Here is a 21,813-nt window from a genome sequence, read left to right as displayed (position 1 = left end):
TGGATGGAGCGAGACATGATGTCCCAGATGTGCTCAATTGGATTCAGGTCTGGGGAACGGGCGGGCCAGTCCATAGCATCAATGCCTTCCTCTTGCAGGAACTGCTGACACACTCCAGCCACATGAGGTCTAGCATTGTCTTGCATTAGGAGGAACCCAGGGCCAACCGCACCAGCATATTGTCTCACAAGGGCTCTGAGGATCTCATCTCGGTACCTAATGGCAGTCAGGCTACCTCTGGCGAGCACATGGAGGGCTGTGCGGCCCCCCAAAGAAATGCCACCCCACACCATGACTGACCCACCGCCAAACCGGTCATGCTGGAGGATGTTGCAGGCAGCAGAACGTTCTCAACGGCGTCTCCAGACTGTCACGTCTGTCACATGTGCTCAGTGTGAACCTGCTTTCATCTGTGAAGAGCACAGGGCGCCAGTTGCGAATTTGCCAATCTTGGTGTTCTCTGGAAAATGCCAAACGTCCTGCACAGTGTTGGGCTGTAAGCACAACCCCCACCTGTGGACGTCAGGCCCTCATGGAGTCTGTTTCTGACCATTTGAGCAGACACATGCACATTTGTGGCCTGCTGGAGGTAATTTTGTAGGGCTCTGGCAGTGCTCCTCCTGCTCCTCCTTGCACAAAGGCGGAGGTAGTGGTCCTGCTGCTGGGTTGTTGCCCTCCTACGGCCTCCTCCACATCTCCTGATGTACTGGCCTGTCTCCTGGTAGCGCCTCCATGCTCTGGACACTACGCTGACAGACACAGCAAACCTTCTTGCCACAGCTCGCATTGATGTGTCATCCTGGATGAGCTGCACTAACTGAGCCACTTGTGTGGGTTGTAGACTCCGTCTCATGCTACCACTAGAGTGAAAGCACCGCCAGCATTCAAAAGTGACCAAAACATCAGCCAGGAAGCATAGGAATTGAGAAGTGGTCTGTGGTCACCACCTGCAGAACCACTCCTTTATTGAGGGTGTCTTGCTAATTGCCTATAATTTCCACCTGTTGTCTATTCCATTTGCACAACAGCATGTGAAATGTATTGTCAATCAGTGTTGCTTCCGAAGTGGCCAGTTTGACTTCACAGAAGTGTCGTTGACTTGGAGTTACGTTGTGTTGTTTAAGTGTTCCCTTTATTTGAATAGGATGGATGTTCTCTAGCATGCAGGACATTTTCATCCTCATAGATCCCTGGGGCTTAGCTTAGTTCAGCTTGTCCTGGACTGGTGTAATTAAATTCCAGCTGTCCCTGCTTAGAGTGAAGGTTTTTTTGCTAGTGGTTCTTAAAACATGCGGTCTGGGATATTTCCATGCATTTTTGGTCATTTAGATGAATGATAGTCTAATTGGTTTCTGCGTTCCCATTTGTTTCTGCTGCTGTTCTCAAACACAAATTGATTGTAGCTTCGCTGTGACTCCTGACTCAGGAGAGGTGAAGGTCGAGAGCAGTGTGTCCTCCTAAACATGACCCTGCAAAGCCACACAGCATGCTTAACCCAGAAGCCAGCCATCAATGTGTCAGAGGTAACGCCGTTCAGTTGGCGACTGTGGTCAGCGTGCATGCGCCCAGCCTGCCACAAGGAGTTGCTAGAGCGCAACGGGACAAGGACACCCCAGCCGGCCGAATTCCTCCCGTGGTCCAATTGTGCGCCACCTCATGGGTCTCCCGGTCGCGGCCGGCTGCAACACCGCCCGGAATCGAACCCGGGTCTGTTATAATGCCTCGAGCACTGTGATGCGGTGCCTTAGACTGCTGCGCCACTCAAGAGGCCCCCACTCCCTTTCTGTTTTAATCTATCTTTGGTTTGACTGGTTAACCAGCCTGTCTTCTCTGTTCCAGTCTGTATCAATGGTTAACCAATCTGTCTTCTCTGTTCCTGTCTTGATTAATGGTTAACCAGCCTGACTTCTCTGTTCCAGTCTTGATTAATGGTTAACCAGCCTGTCTTCTCTGTTCCTGTCTTGATTAATGGTTACCCAGTCTGTATCAATGGTTAACCAATCTGTCTTCTCTGTTCTTGTCTTGATTAATGGTTAACCAGCCTGTATTAATGGTTAACCAGTCTGTCTTCTCTGTTCCTGTCTTGATTAATGGTTAACCAATCTGTCTTCTCTGTTCCTGTCTTGATTAATGGTTAACCAGTCTGTCTTCTCTGTTCCAGTCTTGATGAATGGTTAATCAATCTGTCTTCTCTGTTCCTGTCTTGATTAATGGTTACCCAGTCTGTATCAATGGTTAACCAATCTGTCTTCTCTGTTCCTGTCTTGATTAATGGTTAACCAGCCTGTCTTCTCTGTTCCAGTCTGTATCAATGGTTAACCAATCTGTCTTCTCTGTTCCTGTCTTGATGAATGGTTAACCAGCCTGTCTTCTCTGTTCCAGTCTTTTTCAATGGTTAGAGTTAGAGTGGAGATAAAGTTTATAAATTGCCTGGCTGGGCTGATGAGACAGTGGACTGCGCGGTCAGATGGAACAGAGTAAATGGGCATTTCAGCGTCTTAGCCGGTGTTCACTGTTTGAATAGACACCGTCTGGAATGCGGTTTTAACCAATCAGCATCCAGGATTAGACCCACCCGTTGTATAACATTGGGATACCGTAATGTGTTATTTGTTGACATGTTGTGTACACAGCGGAGGGATACAGTGTTGTAGAAAGGGTTGTGTTGACGTTGTATAGTTATAACCCTGCGTTGGGGAGCTGAGGTCATTGTTATGGCATGTGAACGTTCTTAATTACTAGTATTATTACTTAGTTAGTGCACTGATAGCTGGCAAATGTGAACGTACTGTAACTGTAATGTCTGTGTGCTGAGAAGAGCTGTTATGTTATGAAACCGGGTGTTGTAATTCCACTGAACCGTATGAGATGAGATGCAGCCAATCAACCTGATTGTCTTTCTCTTCTTTTGATTGGCTGCAGTCGGTTTTAAGGGCTGATTTCTATTGCAGTTAGTTTACAGTCTGATTTCTATTGCAGTTAGTTTACAGGCTGATTTCTATTGCAGTTAGTTTACAGGCTGATTTCTATTGCAGTTAGTTTACAGGCTGATTTCTATTGCAGTTAGTTTACAGGCTGATTTCTATTGCAGTCTATTGCAGATTTCTATTGCAGTTAGTTTACAGGCTGATTTCTATTGCAGTCGGTTTTAAGGGCTGATTCAGTCCGAGACAGGGTTTGTATAAATTCTTTGAGCAGTATGATTGCTGAATTCTGAAATTTATTCCAACGGTGTGGGTCTAATTCAAACTCACTCACTCACGCTAACTAACTGTATGTCTGTATATGTACAGTTGAAGTGGGAAGTTAACACTTAGGTTGGAGTCATTAAAACTAGTTTTTCAACCACTCCACAAATGTCATGTTAACAAACTATAGTTTTGGCAAGTCGGTTAAGGACATCTACTTTGTCCATGATACAAGTCATTTTTACAACAATTGTTTACAGACAGATTATTTTACTTATAATTCACTGTATCACAATTCCAGTGGGTCACAAGTTTACCACGTTTATCTGTACAAACAATAGTACGCAAATATAAACAACATTGGGCCAACGCAGCCGTTATACCGCTCAGGAAGGAGACACTTTCTGTCTCGTAGAGATGAACTTTGGTGCGAAAAAGTGCAAATCATTCCCAGAACAACAGCAAAGGACCTTGGGAAGATGCTGGAGGAAACAAGTACAAAATTATCTATATCCACAGTAAAACGAGTCCTATATCGACATAACCTGAAAGGCCACTCAGCAAGGAAGAAGCCACTGCTCCAAAACCGCCATAAAAAAGACAGACTTCGGTTTGCAACTAAACATGGGAACAAATATCATACTTTTTGGAGAAATGTCCTCTGGTCTGATGAAACAAAAATATAACTGTTTGGCCATAATGACCATCGTTATGTTTGGAGGAAAAAGGGGTATGCTTGCAAGCCGAAGAACACCATCCCAACCGTGAAGCACGGGGGTGGCAGCATCATGTTGTGCGGGTGCTTTGCTACAGGAGGGACTGGTGCAACTCATAAAATAGATGGCCTTATGAGGAAGGAAAATTATGTGGATATATTGAAACAACATCTCAAGATATCAGTCAGGAAGTTAAAGCTTGGTCGCAAATGGGTCTTCGAAATGGACAATGACCCCAAGGACAACAAAGTCAAGGTATTGGAGTGGCCATCACAAAGCCATGACCTCAATCCTATAGAAAATGTGTGGGCATAACTGAAAAAGTGTGTGCGAGCAAGGAGGCCTACAAACCTGACTCAGTTACACCAGCTCTGTCAGGAGGAATGGGCCAAAATTCACCCAACTTATTGTGGACAGCTTATGGAAGGCTACCCGAAACGTTTGACCCAAATTAAAGAATTTAAAGGCAATGCTACCAAATACTAATTGAGTGTATGAAAACTTCTGACCCACTGGGGATGTGATGAAAGAAATAAAAGCTGAAATAAATTATTCTCTCTACTATTAAAGTGGTGTTCCCAACTGACCTAAAACATTTTTTTTACTAGGATTACATGTCAGGAATTGTGAAAAACTGAGTTGAAATGTATTTGGCGAAGGTGTATGTAACCTTCTAACTTCAACCTTATATATATATATATATATACATATGTATTTCTCTCTCCTAGGCTACCCGTCACTACGTATTGAGAAGAACGACCTGAGAAGTGTTAGCCTGCTGGAAGCCAAAGCCAAGGTCAAAGACATCTCCATCTCCAGACTGAGAGTCACTCTACGGGACGTCCTGCACGAAGGTGACACATACACACACACACGTCCTGCAACGAAGGTAACGCTATATATACACACACACACGTCCTCAACGAAGGTAACGCTATATATACACACACACGTCCTGCACGAAGGTAACGCTATCCACACACACACGTCCTACACGAAGGTAACGCTATGCACGCACACATGTTCGGCACAAAGGTTACACTATACACACACCACACACACACACGAAGGTAACGCTATCCACACACACACGTCCTGCACGAAGGTAACGCTATGCACACACACATGTTCGGCACAAAGGTAACACTACACACACCACACACACACACAAAGGTAATGCTATGTACACACCACACACACACACACACACACACACACACACACACACACACAAAGGTGATGCTATGCACACACCACACACACACACAGTAACCTTCCGGTTACTAGTCCAATGCTCTAACCACTTGGCTATGCTGCCGCCCCTATGCTTGTAATCGTTGAGGACTGCACAGTTTATCAGGATAAAAAAAAAATAAATGGAATGGAGTTGAGCGCAGGCAAAATCATTGAGGGAAAACCTGGTTGAGTCTGTTTTCCACCAGACTCTGGGAGATGAATTCACCTTTCAGCAGGACAATAACCTAAAACACATGGCCAACTATACACTGGAGTTGTTTACCAAGGAGACAGTGACTGTTCCTGAGGCCAATTTACTGTTCAGCTATGGCAAGACCAGTAAAAGTTTGTCTAGCAATGATCAACAGCCAATTTGGCAGAGCTTAAAGAATTTAGAGAAGAATAATGGGCAAATGTTATACAATCCAGGTGTGGAAAGCTCTCAAAGTATTGACTCAAGAGGTACTTATGTAAATGAGAGATTTCTGTATTTCAATTTCAATATATTTGCTAAAATGTCTAAAAATAATGTTAGCACTTTGTCGTTATGGGGAATTGTGTGTAGACGGGTGAGGGGGAAAAATCTATTTTGAATTTCTGCTGGAATAAGTCTACTTTATGAAACACACACACACACACACACACACACACACACACACACACACACACACACACACACACACACACACACACAAACACACACACGTTGAGTTAAATGGTACAACTTGTCCATTTAGATCCGTTGTTCTCTACAGGGGAATAAATGCTCTGACCCAAACCATTATTTCTGGTGTAATGGGCTGAACATGTTGTGAAACTAGAGACGGCAGAACACACTGTCCAACCACCAGCTCCCGTTTCCTACGAACACCAGCCAAGGTGTGTGTTGTACCTCCCAAATGACACCCTATTCCCTATATAGTGCACTACTTTAGACCAGGGCCCTGTTCCCTATATAGTGCACTACTTTAGACCAGAGCCCTATTCCCTATATAGTGCACTACTTTAGACCAGGGCCCTGTTCCCTATATAGTGCACTACTTTAGACCAGAGCCCTATTCCCTATATAGTGCACTACTTTAGACCAGAGCCCCTATTCCCTATATAGTGCACTACTTTAGACCAGAGCCCTATTCCCTATATAGTGCACTACTTTAGACCAGGGCCCTGTTCCCTATATAGTGCACTACTTTAGACCAGAGCCCTATTCCCTATATAGTGCACTACTTTAGACCAGGGCCCTGTTCCCTATATAGTGCACTACTTTAGACCAGAGCCCTATTCCCTATATAGTGCACTACTTTAGACCAGAGCCCCTATTCCCTATATAGTGCACTACTTTAGACCAGAGCCCCTATTCCTTATATAGTGCACTACTTTAGACCAGAGCCCATATTCCCTATATAGTGCACTACTTTAGACCAGAGCCCCTATTCCTTATATAGTGCACTACTTTAGACCAGAGCCCCTATTCCCTATATAGTGCACTACTTTAGACCAGAGCCCCTATTCCCTATGTAGTGCACTACTTTAGACCAGAGCCCCTATTCCCTATATAGTGCACTACTTTAGACCAGAGCCCTATTCCCTATATAGTGCACTACTTTAGACCAGAGCCCTATTCCCTATATAGTGCACTACTTTAGACCAGGGCCCTGTTCCCTATATAGTGCACTACTTTAGACGAGAGCCCCTATTCCCTATATAGTGCACTACTTTAGACCAGAGCCCCTATTCCTTATATAGTGCACTACTTTAGACCAGAGCCCCTATTCCCTATATAGTGCACTACTTTAGACCAGAACCCCTATTCCTTATATAGTGCACTACTTTAGACCAGAGCCCCTATTCCCTATATAGTGCACTACTTTAGACCAGAGCCCCTATTCCCTATATAGTGCACTACTTTAGACCAGAGCCCTATTCCCTATATAGTGCACTACTTTAGACCAGAGCCCCTATTCCCTATATAGTGCACTACTTTAGACCAGACCCCTATTCCCTATATAGTGCACTACTTTAGACCAGACCCCCTATTCCCTATATAGTGAGCTACTTTAGACCAGACCCCCTATTCCCTATATAGTGCACTACTTTAGACCAGAGCCCTATTCCCTATATAGTGCACTACTTTAGACCAGAGCCCTATTCCCTATGTAGTGCACTACTTTAGACCAGAGCCCCTATTCCCTATATAGTGCACTACTTTAGACCAGAGCCCCTATTCCTTATATAGTGCACTACTTTAGACCAGAGCCCCTTTTCCCTATATAGTGCACTACTTTAGACCAGAGCCCTATTCCCTATATAGTGCACTACGTTCGACCAGAGCCCTGTTCCCTATATAGTGCACTACTTTAGACCAGAGCCCTGTTCCCTATATAGTGCACTACTTTAGGCCAGAGCCCTATGTTACTGCACTATGTCGGGTGCCAGTTAGGAAGGGCATATAATCAAATGTTATAAGTCACATGCTCCGAATACAATGCTTTGTAAAGTATTTTAACACCCTGTATATAGTGGCAAGGTGTTATGGTACAGAGTCAATGTGGAGACTATATACAGGGTGTTATGGTACAGAGTCAATGTGGAGGCTATATACAGGGGGTACCGGTACAGAGTCAATGTGGAGGCTATATACAGGGGGTACCGGTACAGAGTCAATGTGGAGGCTATATACAGGGTGTTACGGTACAGAGTCAATGTGGAGGCTATATACAGGGTGTACCGGTACAGAGTCAATGTGGAGGCTATATACAGGGTGTACAGGTACAGAGTCAATGTGTGGGGGCTATATACAGGGGGTACCGGTACAGAGTCAATTTGGAGGCTATATACAGGGTGTTACGGTACAGAGTCAATGTGGAGACTATATACAGGGTGTTACGGTACAGAGTCAATGTGGAAGCTATATACAGGGTGTACCGGTACAGAGTCAATGTGGAAGCTATATACAGGGTGTACCGGTACAGAGTCAATGTGGAGGCTATATACAGGGGGTACCGGTACAGAGTCAATGTGGAGACTATATACATGGTGTTACGGTACAGAGTCAATGTGGAGGCTATATACAGGGTGTACCGGTACAGAGTCAATGTGGAGGCTATATACAGGGTGTACCGGTACAGAGTCAATGTGGAGGCTATATACAGGGGGTACCGGTACAGAGTCAATGTGGAGACTATATACATGGTGTTACGGTACAGAGTCAATGTGGAGGCTATATACAGGGTGTACCGGTACAGAGTCAATGTGGAGGCTATATACAGGGTGTACCGGTACAGAGTCAATGTGGAGGCTATATACAGGGGGTACCGGTACAGAGTCAATGTGTGGGGGCTATATACAGGGGGTACCGGTACAGAGTCAATGTGTGGGGGCACCGGTTAGTCGAGGTAATTGAGGTAATATGTACATGTAGGTAAAGTGACTATGTATAGATAAAAACAGAGAGTAGCAGCAGCGTAAAAGAGGAGTCTGATTCATGACTGATGAATACATGTTATTGTTTTACCTTGTTGTGAAACAACTGAAAGTTGAACACACACATTGTTGAAAACAAAACTTCCATTTCCTAATAAACACCATTCATTACAAGGTCTGTATGTGATGTCCTGGCGAAAAACCCTTTTTTGGTCTGAACTTTGTCACACAAACATTGTTTTATAGTGCAGAGACGCTGACGACACCTTCACTGTGTTACTCACTTCTAGGCAAGCAGTGGTCTCTCTCTTCTGATGACATCACAGAGAAGAGAATACTGTGTATCACTCTAACATAGCTCCAGAATTCCTCTGTGGTGATGGGAGAACCTTCCAGAAGGACAACCATCTCTGCAGCACTCAACCGATCAGGCCTTTATGGTATAGTGGCAAGACGGAAGCCACTCCTCAGTAAAAGGCACATATAGGACTCGGATCATGAGAAAGAAGATTCTCTGGTCTGATGAAACCAAATGATAATAGCCCAGAAATGTTTCATACGAACAAATGCTTATTTCTCTCAAATTGAGCACACATTTGTTTCCATCCCTCCTTGTGAGCATTCTGTCTTTGCCACCATCATCCATCCATCTACATGACAGTTGTGGCATATCAATAAGCTGATTTAAACAGCATGATCATTACACAGGTGCACCTTGTGCTGGGGACAATATATGGCTCCTCTAAAATGGACCGTTTTGTCACACAACACAGTAAAGCCTATGTCTCAACTTTGAGGGTGTGTCCCGATTGCAGGAATGTCCACCAGAGCTGTCGTGGACGTACGTGTAACCACGCCAGTCCAGGACCTCCACATTGAACTCTACGTATTCACATTTTAGAGAATTTGACAGTACTTCCAACCGGTCTCACAACCGCAGACCACGTGTAACCACGCCAGTCCAGGACCTCCACATTGGGCTTCTTGACCTGTGGGTGAAAAACTCATTCTAATTGGCTGGGCCTGGCTTCCCAGTGAGTGGGACTATGCCCTCCCATGGCTGCACCCCTGCCCTCATTGGCCCTCCCATGGCTGCACCCCTGCCCTCATTGGCCCTCCCATGGCTGCACCCCTGCCCTCATTGGCCCTCCCATGGCTGCACCCCTGCCCTCATTGGCCCTCCCATGGCTGCACCCCTGCCCTCATTGGCCCTCCCATGGCTGCACCCCTGCCCAGTCATGTGAAATCCATAGATTAATAAATTGATTTAAATTGACATATTTCCTTATGTACTGTAACTCTGTAAAATCTTTGAAATTGTTACATGTTGCCTTTTTAATATTTTTATTCCGTATATTTCAGCACCGTTTCACGCTGCTTCGAGATAACCGCGCTGCTTCGAGAGAACCGCGCTGCTTCGTGAGAACCGTGCTGCTTCGAGAGAACCGCGCTGCTTCGAGAGAACCGCGCTGCTTCGAGAGAACCGCGCTGCTTCGAGATAACCGCGCTGCTTCGAGATAACCGCGCTGCTTCGAGATAACCGTGCTGCTTCGAGATAGCCGCGCTGCTTCGAGATAGCCGCGCTGCTTCGAGATAGCCGCGCTGCTTCGAGATAGCCGTGCTGCTTCGAGAGAACCGTGCTGCTTCGAGATAGCCGCGCTGCTTCGAGAGAACCGCGCTGCTTCGAGAGAATCGCGCTGCTTCGAGATAACCGCGCTGCTTCGAGATAGCCGCGCTGCTTCGAGAGAACCGCGCTGCTTCGAGATAACCGTGCTGCTTCGAGATAGCCGTGCTGCTTCGAGATAGCCGTGCTGCTTTGAGATAGCCGCGCTGCTTCGAGAGAACCGCGCTGCTTCGAGAGAACCGCGCTGCTTCGAGATAGCCGTGCTGCTTCGAGAGAACCGTGGGAACTCGGCTTGATAAATCAATCTGTCAGATTATTATTATTTTTGTTCTCTCCACTAAATCTCCCATTTGGATATTGATTAGGCTACAAATCAGGCTGTATAAATGTTAGCTACATTGAGGTGAGTGCTGCTCGTGATCATCTTGTCTAGTTGGGTCATTCATTATCACTGATCAGAATATTTTGTCATCAATACAAGTTGATTATTTTTGCTAAGTACCCTACTCCTGACAACAACAAAAAACATGTAACTCGTCTTAATTAATCAATGTGATTTTTGTTTCCCTGAATCTCCGTCTGTATATTTGGTTAATTCTCTGCCTGGACAAATAAGAGGTGGTATAGCTCATCTATTTGTTTGCTCATCTATCACCGATCAGAAACATTTAGCGTGCTGTAATGTAGCCTAAATCAAGTCTAGGCCTATTATTTTTGCTCGATCGTGTAAAGGCTAAACCTAAAGTCTGTGAAGGTTGTGAAATGTGAACACGAAACTCACCTGTTTTTAAAAATATAGATTGCTGTTATTTTCTATCAATATCGTGATGAAGATACCTTCAATGTAAGACCCTATGCATGTTCCCTAACAAAGGGGAGTGAGGGTAGGAAAGGGATTGAAACGTGGATCAGAAAAGCATGAGCTTGGGCTCTGTTTTCTAAAGTAGCTTTATATGACAGCGATTCCACGTGTCGCGTTGACACAAGTTGTTTGGGGGGGGGGAATAAATATTTTGTATTTTGTTCTGTTTCATTTAATTTATATTCTTAGCTTACAATAAAAAATGTGTTGATTTTGATCGGGGTAGCCTAAGTGTGTTTGATGAATAAAATAACTATTGCTTTAATGCTCCGTTTAGCATATAGGCTGCACTCCAAATATGCCAGTCTATTCTTTTGAAAATACATTAATTAGTCTTCTGTTTCTTAGGACCTGCCTAAAACAAATTAATAATTTCTTTGTGATGGTGTTCATTCAATGGATTTATAAAAATAGACCCACCCACATCGGCTCATGTCTACTTCCACTCCTAAAATTTCAGGCATGTGCACGATAGATATAAAAGGCTTTTCACGGCAAGAATGTGGTAAAATTGGGACTTTATAAAATAAAATACATTTGAGCCAACATACCATAACATTTCTGTATAGGGTATTAGTTTAGGACATTATATAGGACCTAGTGCAGAGCCCTGAGGGACACCAGTAGTGAGAACAGGAGAGGGCCTAGTACAGGGCCCTGTGGACACCTGTACTGAGACATTAAAGAGGACCTAGTACCAAGCCCTGGGGGACACCAGTAGTGAGAACAGGACAGGGCCTTTCTAAGGGGCCCTGGGGGACACCAGTAGTGAGAACAGGAGAGGGCCTATTACAGGGCCCTGGGGGACACCAGTAGTGAGAACAGGAGAGGGCCTATTACAGGGCCCTGGGGGACACCAGTAGTGAGAACAGGAGAGGGCCTATTACAGGGCCCTGGGGGACACCAGTAGTGAGACATTTATATTGGCATCTACCTCTAATAAAAGATGTGCTGTTCTTTCACAGGAACATTTGGCCGCATTTTCCATGGTGTTCTGTTGGATGAGAAGGACCCGGCCAAGGAGAAGCAGTGCTTTGTGAAGACTGTAAAAGGTATGCAGTCATTAATTCCCTCATCACTGTCTGCAACCCATGCATTCCCCTGTCTATGTCTGTCTTACCTCTATACTAGATGATGGTTTGAATTTCCCACCAAACACATATCGCCTTATCTCATTCTTTCCTCAGCATGTGAGTGGTCTGCATTGTATCTGCTGGTGATGCTGAGAAAACAGCTCTTCGTTGGGCTATTCTCTTATACCTATTAAATTAGACCACAAGGTTAACCCAAGGCTATGAGTCAGGGTTAGATGGGGGTAAGGCAAGCTCTCACCTCTTTGACCACTTGACTCCTCTCGAAAACTCAACAAAGGGCAGGGGGTTGCGTGATTTCAAGGTGCCAGAAAATGTTATCAATGCACAAGTGTATGTTTTGCGGTGCGCCACTGCCCTGTACAGTGAGCACGCGGCAGGTTGAATAACAGGTCGAGGTAACCAGTAAAAACCACAGTCCACACAGTCTCTCTTTCCCACAGACGTTCTCAGGTTCACGTGTCCCTCCCAGCTGACCTTTGCCCTCTAGCTCCTCTAGCAATTCCATGTTTATCCAGGGTGGGTACCAGACCATGAACAATGTGCCCACCCCCATGCCAACCATACCCGGGTCCTGATTTGTCCTCCTCCTCTTCCTCCCAGCAGACCCCGAGGGCAGGAAGCATGCCTGCTTCCAAAGAGGGCCACTCCCTCTCTCCCAGATTTAGCACGACCCTCTGCAGATATGGGTTCGAATAGTATTCAAAATCATTTCAAATACTTTTATCTGGGCTTTATTGAACTTAGCCGGCACAATGGAACCAATAGAATGAGGGTTCAAACCCTGCCCCTTTGACACTTCAGGCAGACTAGAGCCAATTGGGAAATATATTGAAAGATTGTAAATACTGATAGAACACAGGTCTTGGGTTTCTGTGCAGGTTGGCAAGGGTCAATCGAGCGTCTCACTGTTTCCAACTAAAGATGATATAAACGCTCACAGGAAAGCACTGACTGGTGCTGTTCTAGGAGAATATAGAATGGTGTTGTCAAGAGGGCTGTTAGACCGTGACATGACCTTTTAAAAAATAAAAAATAAATGATATTGTGTTTGATTTGTTCAGGAGGAATGTTCATGGCTCAGCTTGGCCAAGAAGGTTTAGACGGCTCTTACACCAGTTATCTACGGACTGTTTTTTTCTGGGGTTGCTTTCCAAAACTTAAGTTCTTTAAAAACGACAACGTATCCCCAGATTTATGCGCTGTGGAATTTCTACGACTAAACTTGAGTCTCTCGTCTTCTCCTTTTTTGTCCTCCCTTCTTTCACTCTCTTCTCTCGTTCATTAGACCATGCCTCTGAGGTGCAGGTGACCATGATGCTGACGGAGAGCTGTAAACTACGAGGGCTTCATCACAGGTAATCTGTCAATCAAATCATCACAACAGGATCATATGGACACCTGCTGTTTCTGTACCATAGACCAGTGGTTCCCACACCTTTTATAGTCCCGTACCCCTTCAAACATTCAACCTCTAGCTGTACCCCTTCAAACATTCAACCTCTAGCTGTACCCCTTCAAACATTCAACCTCTAGCTGTACCCCTTCAAACATTCAACCTCTAGCTGTACCCCTTCAAACATTCAACCTCTAGCTGTACCCCTTCAAACATTCAACCTCTAGCCGTACCCCTTCAAACATTCAACCTCTAGCCGTACCCCTTCAAACATTCAACCTCTAGCCGTACCCCTTCAAACATTCAACCTCTAGCCGTACCCCTTCAAACATTCAACATCTAGCTGTACCCCCTCTAGCACCAGGGTCAGCTGTACCCCTTCAAACATTCAACCTCTAGCTGTACCCCCTCTAGCACCAGGCTCAGCTGTACCCCCTCTAGCACCAGGGTCAGCTGTACCCCCTCTAGCACCTGGGTCAGCTGTACCCCCTCTAGCACCAGAGTCAGCTGTACCCCCTCTAGCACCAGGGTCAGCTGTACCCCCTCTGGCACCAGAGTCAGCTGTACCCCCTCTAGCACCTAGGTCAGCTGTACCCCCTCTAGCACCAGAGTCAGCGCACTCTCCAATATTATTTTTTGCCATCATTGTAAGCCTGCCACACACACACTATACGATACATTTTTTAAACATAAGAATGAGTGTGAGTTTTTATCACAATCCGGCTCGTGGGAAGTGACAAAGAGCTCTTATAGGACCAGGGCACAGATAATAATATAATAATAGTCAATAATTTTGCTCTTTATTTAACCATCTTACATATAAAACCTTATTTGTTCATCAAACATTGCGAATAACTCACAAGTTAATGAGAAGGGTGTGCTTGAAAGGATGCACATAACTCTGCAATGTTGGGTTGTATTGGAGAGAGTCTCAGTCTTCAATCATTTTCCACACACAGTCTGTGCCTGTATTTAGTTTTCATGCTAGTGTGGGCCGAGAATCCACACTCTCACATAGGTACGTGGTTGCAAAGGGCATCAGTGTCTTAACAGCGCGATTTGCCAAGGCAGGATACTCTGAGCGCAGCCCCATCCAGAAATCTGTCTACGAGATTTTAAATAAACATTTCACAGAACCGCTTGTAAGCAATTTCGATGAGTCTCTCTTGTTCAGATATCGGTAGGTGGACTGGAGGCAGAGCATGAAAGGGATAAACGAATCCAGTTGTTTGTGTCATCCGTTTGCTCACCCAACTCACCCAGGTGCTTCATAATATCACATTTGACATTGTCCGTAAGTTTGAGTTCATTTGCACACAAAAAAATCATACAATGATGGAAAGACTTGCGTATTGTCCTTGTTAATGCAGACAGAGAAGAGCTCCAACTTCTTAACCATAGCCTCAATTTTGTCCCGCACATTGAATATCGCCCCTAGCTTCCTTGTTTGTTCATTTTGACATGTCATGCAGTCCACACCTTACAGGAAGTCAGTGTGTTATGCAATGATTCCACTGTCTTTCAGCTGTCTGCTCGGCAATGACTGTCATCATCCCACACATTCATTCTAATGCTATGGTCATATAACAACCAACTTTCCCCTGTACTGGACACGACCTTAGACCCTGGGTTCCAACTAGATTTCTCCACACTGAAGATGACATTATTATAAAACAGATTGTTTGGATCCTGGATACTGATTGGTTGAATTTAACAGAATTTATTTGGGTAAAAAAAAAATATATATATATATATATATATATATATATAATTTGTTTTAATACATTTTTTTGTATTTTTTATTTTTATTAAAACACTTGTTTCCAACGTGGTCTTCAAACAGCAGTCTAGCCATCACGATGCAGTTTCCCGCGGCTGAAAGGTCAACAACATAGCTTCCTTGAATTAGGCGCTACCATGGAAACCTGATGAGAGAGGGTCATAGGCTTCCCCACACTGTATCGTCACTCTTCGGTTGTTCCTCGTTCTGTGAAAAACCGCCGTCTGCCGGTCTGCTATGACTGGAACATGTCAAAGGAAAGAAAGAAAAAGACACACACACTTCCCACAATGCAGCAGCACACAGAAATAGAATGAAAACAAAAAGGGCTTGGAACCTCTCGTCCTGGCAATTTGACTGGTAAAACCCAAAGCTCATTGGCTGCCTGGTATTGTGATGCAATAATGTCCACGGTAATGTAGAATGTTCGTTTAAATGATGTCGACTATTGTGTCATGGGAACGTATTGTGTCTATTGTCTGTTGTAGTGTTTCACGATATACCGGTAACACTGCGATATCACTAAATGTCATGATACTTATGAACATTTTAGTACACCGTGGGACAGTTTATGTGACAGTACCGACCTTTTCAGCCCGACCCATCTGAAGAACCTGCTACAATGATTATAAAGTCAGTTTTGTTGACGCGTTCAGTTGAATTTAAGCAACTGCCACTAGTCTCTTGTATGAGCAGATCCAATCATATCCACTTCACAATCATGCACATATCAGGTGTGGTAGTGTAATCAGCCATCTGCATCCCCGACCAGCCCCCCACTCACCTGCTTCTCTCTGCGTCCCCGACCACTCACCTGCTTCTCTCTGCGTCCCCGACCACTCACCTGCTTCTCTCTGCGTCCCCGACCACTCACCTGCTTCTCTCTGCGTCCCCGACCACTCACCTGCTTCTCTCTGCGTCCCCGACCACTCACCTGCTTCTCTCTGCGTCCCCGACCACTCACCTGCTTCTCTCTGCGTCCCCGACCACTCACCTGCTTCTCTCTGCGTCCCCGACCACTCACCTGCTTCTCTCTGCGTCCCCGACCACTCACCTGCTTCTCTCACCTGCTTCTCTCTGTATCCCCGACCAGCCCCCACTCACCTGCTTCTCTCTGCGTCCCCGACCACTCACCTGCTTCTCTCTGCGTCCCCTACCACCCCCACTCACCTGCTTCTCTCTGCGTCCCCGACCACTCACCTGCTTTCTCTGCGTCCCCGACCACTCACCTGCTTCTCTCTGCGTCCCCGACCACTCACCTGCTTCTCTCTGCGTCCCCGACCAGCCCCCCACTCACCTGCTTCTCTCTGCGTCCCCGACCACTCACCTGCTTCTCTCTGCGTCCCCTACCAGCCCCCCACTCACCTGCTTCTCTCTGCGTCCCCTACCACCCCCCCACTCACCTGCTTCTCTCTGCGTCCCCTACCACCCCCACTCACCTGCTTCTCTCTGCGTCCCCTACCACCCCCCACTCACCTGCTTCTCTCTGCGTCCCCTACCACCCCCCACTCACCTGCTTCTCTCTGCGTCCCCTACCACCCCCCCACTCACCTGCTTCTCTCTGCATCCCCGACCAGCCCCCCACTCACCTGCTTCTCTCTGAGTCCCCTACCACCCCCCACTCACCTGCTTCTCTCTGCGTCCCCTACCACTCACCTGCTTCTCTCTGCGTCCCCTACCACTCACCTGCTTCTCTCTGCGTCCCCTACCACTCACCTGCTTCTCTCTGAGTCCCCTACCACCCCCCACTCACCTGGTTCTCTCTGAATCCCCTACCACCCCCCACTCACCTGCTTCTCTCTGCGTCCCCCCTGCTTCTCTTTGCGTCCCCCCTGCTTCTCTCTGCGTCCCCTACCACCCCCACTCACCTGCTTCTCTCTGCGTCCCCTACCACTCACCTGCTTCTCTCTGCGTCCCCTACCACTCACCTGCTTCTCTCTGCGTCCCCTACCACTCACCTGCTTCTCTTTGCGTCCCCTACAACCCCCCACTCACCTGGTTCTCTCTGAACTCACCTGCTTCTCTCTGCGTCCCCCCACTCACCTGCTTCTCTCTGCGTCCCCTACCACTCACCTGCTTCTACAACCCCCACTCACCTGCTTCTCCCCTCCCCCACTCACCTGCTTCTCTCTGCGTCCCCTACCACTCACCGGATAGCTGCTCCAGCATCACTCTTCGAGCAGATAGCTGCTCCAGCATCACACACCCCCACTAGCAGATAGCTGCTGCATTCTACACATCTAGCAGATAGCCCCCAGCATCACTCTGCACATCTAGCAGATAGCTGCTCCAGCATCACTCTACACCTACCATCTAGCAGATAGCTGCTCCAGCATCACTCTACACATCTAGCAGATAGCTGCTCCAGCATCACCTCTACACATAGCTGCTCCAGCATCACTCTACACATCTAGCAGATAGCTGCTCCAGCACATAGCAGATAGCTGCCAGCATCACTCTACACCTCTACACATCTAGCAGATAGCTGCTCCAGCATCACTCTACATCACTGCTCCACATCATCTAGCAGATAGCTGCTCCAGCATCACTCTACACATCTAGCAGATAGCTGCTCCAGCACCTCTACACATCTAGCAGGTAGCTGCTCCAGCATCACCTCTAGCATCTAGCAGATAGCTGCTCCAGCATCACTCTACACATCTAGCAGATAGCTGCTCCAGCATCACTCTACACATCTAGCAGAAAGTTTCTCCAGCATCACTCTACACCTCTACACATCTAGCAGATAGCTGCTCCAGCATCACTCTACACATCTAGCAGATAGCTGCTCCAGCATCACTCTCTACACATCTAGCAGATAGCTGCTCCAGCATCACTCTACACATCTAGCAGATAGCTGCTCCAGCATCACTCTACACATCTAGCAGATAGCTGCTCCAGCATCACTCTACACATCTAGCAGAAAGTTTCTCCAGCATCACTCTACACCTCTACACATCTAGCAGATAGCTGCTCCAGCATCACTCTACACCTCTACACATCTAGCAGATAGCTGCTCCAGGATCACTCTACATTTCTTGCAGATAGCTGCTCCAGCATCACTCTACACATTTAGCAGATAGCTGCTCCAGCATCACTCTATACATCTAGCAGATAGCCGATCCAGCATCACTCTACACCTCTACACATCTAGCAGGTAGCTGCTCCAGCATCACTCTACACATCTACCAGATAGCTACTCCAGCATCACTCTACACCTCTAGCAGATAGCTGCTCCTGCATCACTCTACACATCTAGCAGGTAGCTGCTCCAGTATCACTCTACACATCTAGCAGATAGCTGCTCCAGCATCACTCTACACATTTAGCAGACAGCTGCTCCAGCATCACTCTACACCTCTAGCAGACAGCTGCTCCAGCATCACTCTACACCTCTAGCAGATAGCTTCTCCAGCATCACTCTACACCTCTAGCAGATAGCTGCTCCAGCATCACTCTACACATTTAGCAGACAGCTGCTCCAGCATCACTCTACACCTCTAGCAGACAGCTGCTCCAGCATCACTCTACACCTCTAGCAGATAGCTGCTCCAGCATCACTCTACACATCTACACATCTAGCAGATAGCTGCATCATTATCACTCTACACATCTAGCATTTGTCTAGACATCTAGATTTGCACCTTGTCAGCTCGCAACCTTTCGGTTACTAGTCCAACGCTCTAACCACTAGGCTACCTACCCTGCCGCCCCGAAATGAATGTAGGCTAATGTTAATGTATGTTAAACTGTTTTGACAGCGATTTTATTTCCATGATGGTCTTCATCCGTCTGTTCCACGCGTATCTTATTACCGCCCCACGTGTGTGATTCTGTGAAAGCTTTGTCAGTTCCTCACGCTGGGCCCACACCTTCCTCTTTCCTTTCCTGAGGTCAGTTGGTCACAGTGCTCTCCAATAAGCTTCCTCCTTAATTTAAATTTAAGAGGCTTTATTGGCATGAGAAACATATATTTTTTTTTATATTGCAAGTGCAATAGATTAATAAACAAAAGTGAAATAAACATTTAAAAAATTAACAGTAAACATTACACATACAGAAGTTCCAAAATAATAAAGAATATATATATATAAATATATACAGTGCCTTGCGAAAGTATTCGGCCCCCTTGAACTTTGCGACCTTTTGCCACATTTCAGGCTTCAAACATAAAGATATAAAACTGTATTTTTTTGTGAAGAATCAACAACAAGTGGGACACAATCATGAAGTGGAACGACATTTATTAGATATTTCAAACTTTTTGAACAAATCAAAAACTGAAAAATTGGGCGTGCAAAATTATTCAGCCCCTTTACTTTCAGTGCAGCAAACTCTCTCCAGAAGTTCAGTGAGGATCTCTGAATGATCCAATGTTGACCTAAATGACTAATGATAATAAATACAATCCACCTGTGTGTAATCAAGTCTCCGTATAAATGCACCTGCACTGTGATAGTCTCAGAGGTCCGTTAAAAGCGCAGAGAGCATCATGAAGAACAAGGAACACACCAGGCAGGTCCGAGATACTGTTGTGAAAAAGTTTAAAGCCGGATTTGGATACAAAAAGATTTCCCAAGCTTTAAACATCCCAAGGAGCACTGTGCAAGATGGAAGGAGTATCAGACCACTGCAAATCTACCAAGACCTGGCCGTCCCTCTAAACTTTCAGCTCATACAAGGAGAAGACTGATCAGAGATGCAGCCAAGAGGCCCATGATCACTCTGGATGAACTGCAGAGATCTACAGCTGAGGTGGGAGACTCTGTCCATAGGACAACAATCAGTCGTATATTGCACAAATCTGGCCTTTATGGAAGAGTGGCAAGAAGAAAGCCATTTCTTAAAGATATCCAGAAAAAGTGTCGTTTAAAGTTTGCCACAAGCCACCTGGGAGACACACCAAACATGTGGAAGAAGGTGCTCTGGTCAGATGAAACCAAAATTGAACTTTTTGGCAACAGTGCAAAACGTTATGTTTGGCGTAAAAGCAACACAGCTCATCACCCTGAACACACCATAACCACTGTCAAACATGGTGGTGGCAGCATCATGGTTTGGGCCTGCTTTTCTTGAGCAGGGACAGGGAAGATGGTTAAAATTGATGGGAAGATGGATGGAGCCAAATACAGGACCATTCTGCAAAAGACCTGAGACTGGGACGGAGATTTGTCTTCCAACAAGACAATGATCCAAAACATAAAGCAAAATCTACAATGGAATGGTTCAAAAATAAACATATCCAGGTGTTAGAATGGCCAAGTCAAAGTCCAGACCTGAATCCAATCGAGAATCTGTGGAAAGAACTGGAAACTGCTGTTCACAAATGCTCTCCATCCAACCTCACTGAGCTCGAGCTGTTTTGCAAGGAGGAATGGGAAAAAATGTCAGTCTCTTGATGTGCAAAACTGATAGAGACATACCCCAAGCGACTTACAGCTGTAATCGCAGCAAAAGGTGGCGCTACAAAGTATTAACTTAAGGGGGCTGAATAATTTTGCACGCCCAATTTTTCAGTTTTTGATTTGTTAAAAAAGTTTGAAATATCCAATAAATGTCGTTCCACTTCATGATTGTGTCCCACTTGTTGTTGATTCTTCACAAAAAAATACAGTTTTATATCTTTATGTTTGAAGCCTGAAATGTGGCAAAAGGTCGTAAAGTTCAAGGGGGCCGAATACTTTCGCAAGGCACTGTATATATATATATATATGTATATATGTATATATATATATATTTCAGTGTCGTAACAATGTACAAATGGTTAAAGTACAAAAGGGAAAATAAATAAGCATAAATATGGGTTTTATTTTCACTGGTTATCCTTTTCTTGTGGCAACAGGTCACACATCTTGCTGCTGTGATGTCACACTGTGATGTCACCCTGTAGATATGGGAGTTTGTTTGTTTTCAAATTCTTTGTGGGTCTGTGGAATCTGAGGGAAATATGTGTCTCTAACATGGTCATACATTTGGCAGGAGGTTAGGAAGTGCAGCTCAGTTTTCACCTCATTTTGTGGGCAGTGTGCACATAGCCTGTCTTCTCTTGAGAGCCATGTCTGTCTACGGCGGCCTTTCTCAATAGCAAGGCTATGCTCACTGAGTCTTAATTTTGGGTCAGTCATTCTAGTAGTGTGTTTATCTTGCGCCCCCCCCCCTCCAGAAACACCTGGATTCGTGTGTCATTGTAGTAGTGTGTTATCTTGCCCCCCCCCCCTGAAACACCTGGATCCGTGTCATTGTAGTAGTGTGTTATCTTGCCCCCCCCCCCTGAAACACCTGGATCCGTGTCATTGTAGTAGTGTGTAATCTTGTCGTCGTCCCCCCACCCCCAGAAACACCTGGATGCATGTCATTGTAGTAGTGTGTTACCTTGCCTCCCCCCCTACAGAAACACCTGGATCCGTGTCATTGTGGTAGTGTGTTACCTTGCTACCCCCCCCCCCCCCCCCCAGAAACACCTGAATGCATGTCATTGTAGTAGTGTGTTACCTTGC

At 45.8% G+C, this 21,813-nt stretch overlaps 1 protein-coding gene across 1 annotated transcript in view; it reads left to right on the top strand.

Annotated features, from left to right (window-relative positions):
• The first annotated feature begins 4,613 nt into the window (after positions 1-4,613).
• The window catches only part of LOC135525083 (tyrosine-protein kinase RYK), a 41,443-nt gene continuing 24,243 nt past the window's right edge, over positions 4,614-21,813 (top strand). Inside the window, exons 1-3 of the mRNA XM_064952838.1 lie at positions 4,614-4,758; positions 12,015-12,101; positions 13,429-13,498. Coding sequence (XP_064808910.1) covers positions 4,614-4,758; positions 12,015-12,101; positions 13,429-13,498 — 302 coding nt within the window. The remainder of the gene's footprint in view (positions 4,759-12,014; positions 12,102-13,428; positions 13,499-21,813) is intronic.

This window comes from Oncorhynchus masou, chromosome 31, assembly GCF_036934945.1.
Source record: "Oncorhynchus masou masou isolate Uvic2021 chromosome 31, UVic_Omas_1.1, whole genome shotgun sequence".
Lineage (NCBI taxonomy): Eukaryota > Metazoa > Chordata > Actinopteri > Salmoniformes > Salmonidae > Oncorhynchus > Oncorhynchus masou.
Note: the sequence above shows the minus strand (reverse complement) of the source record. Positions and strands in the feature narration are given on the sequence as shown.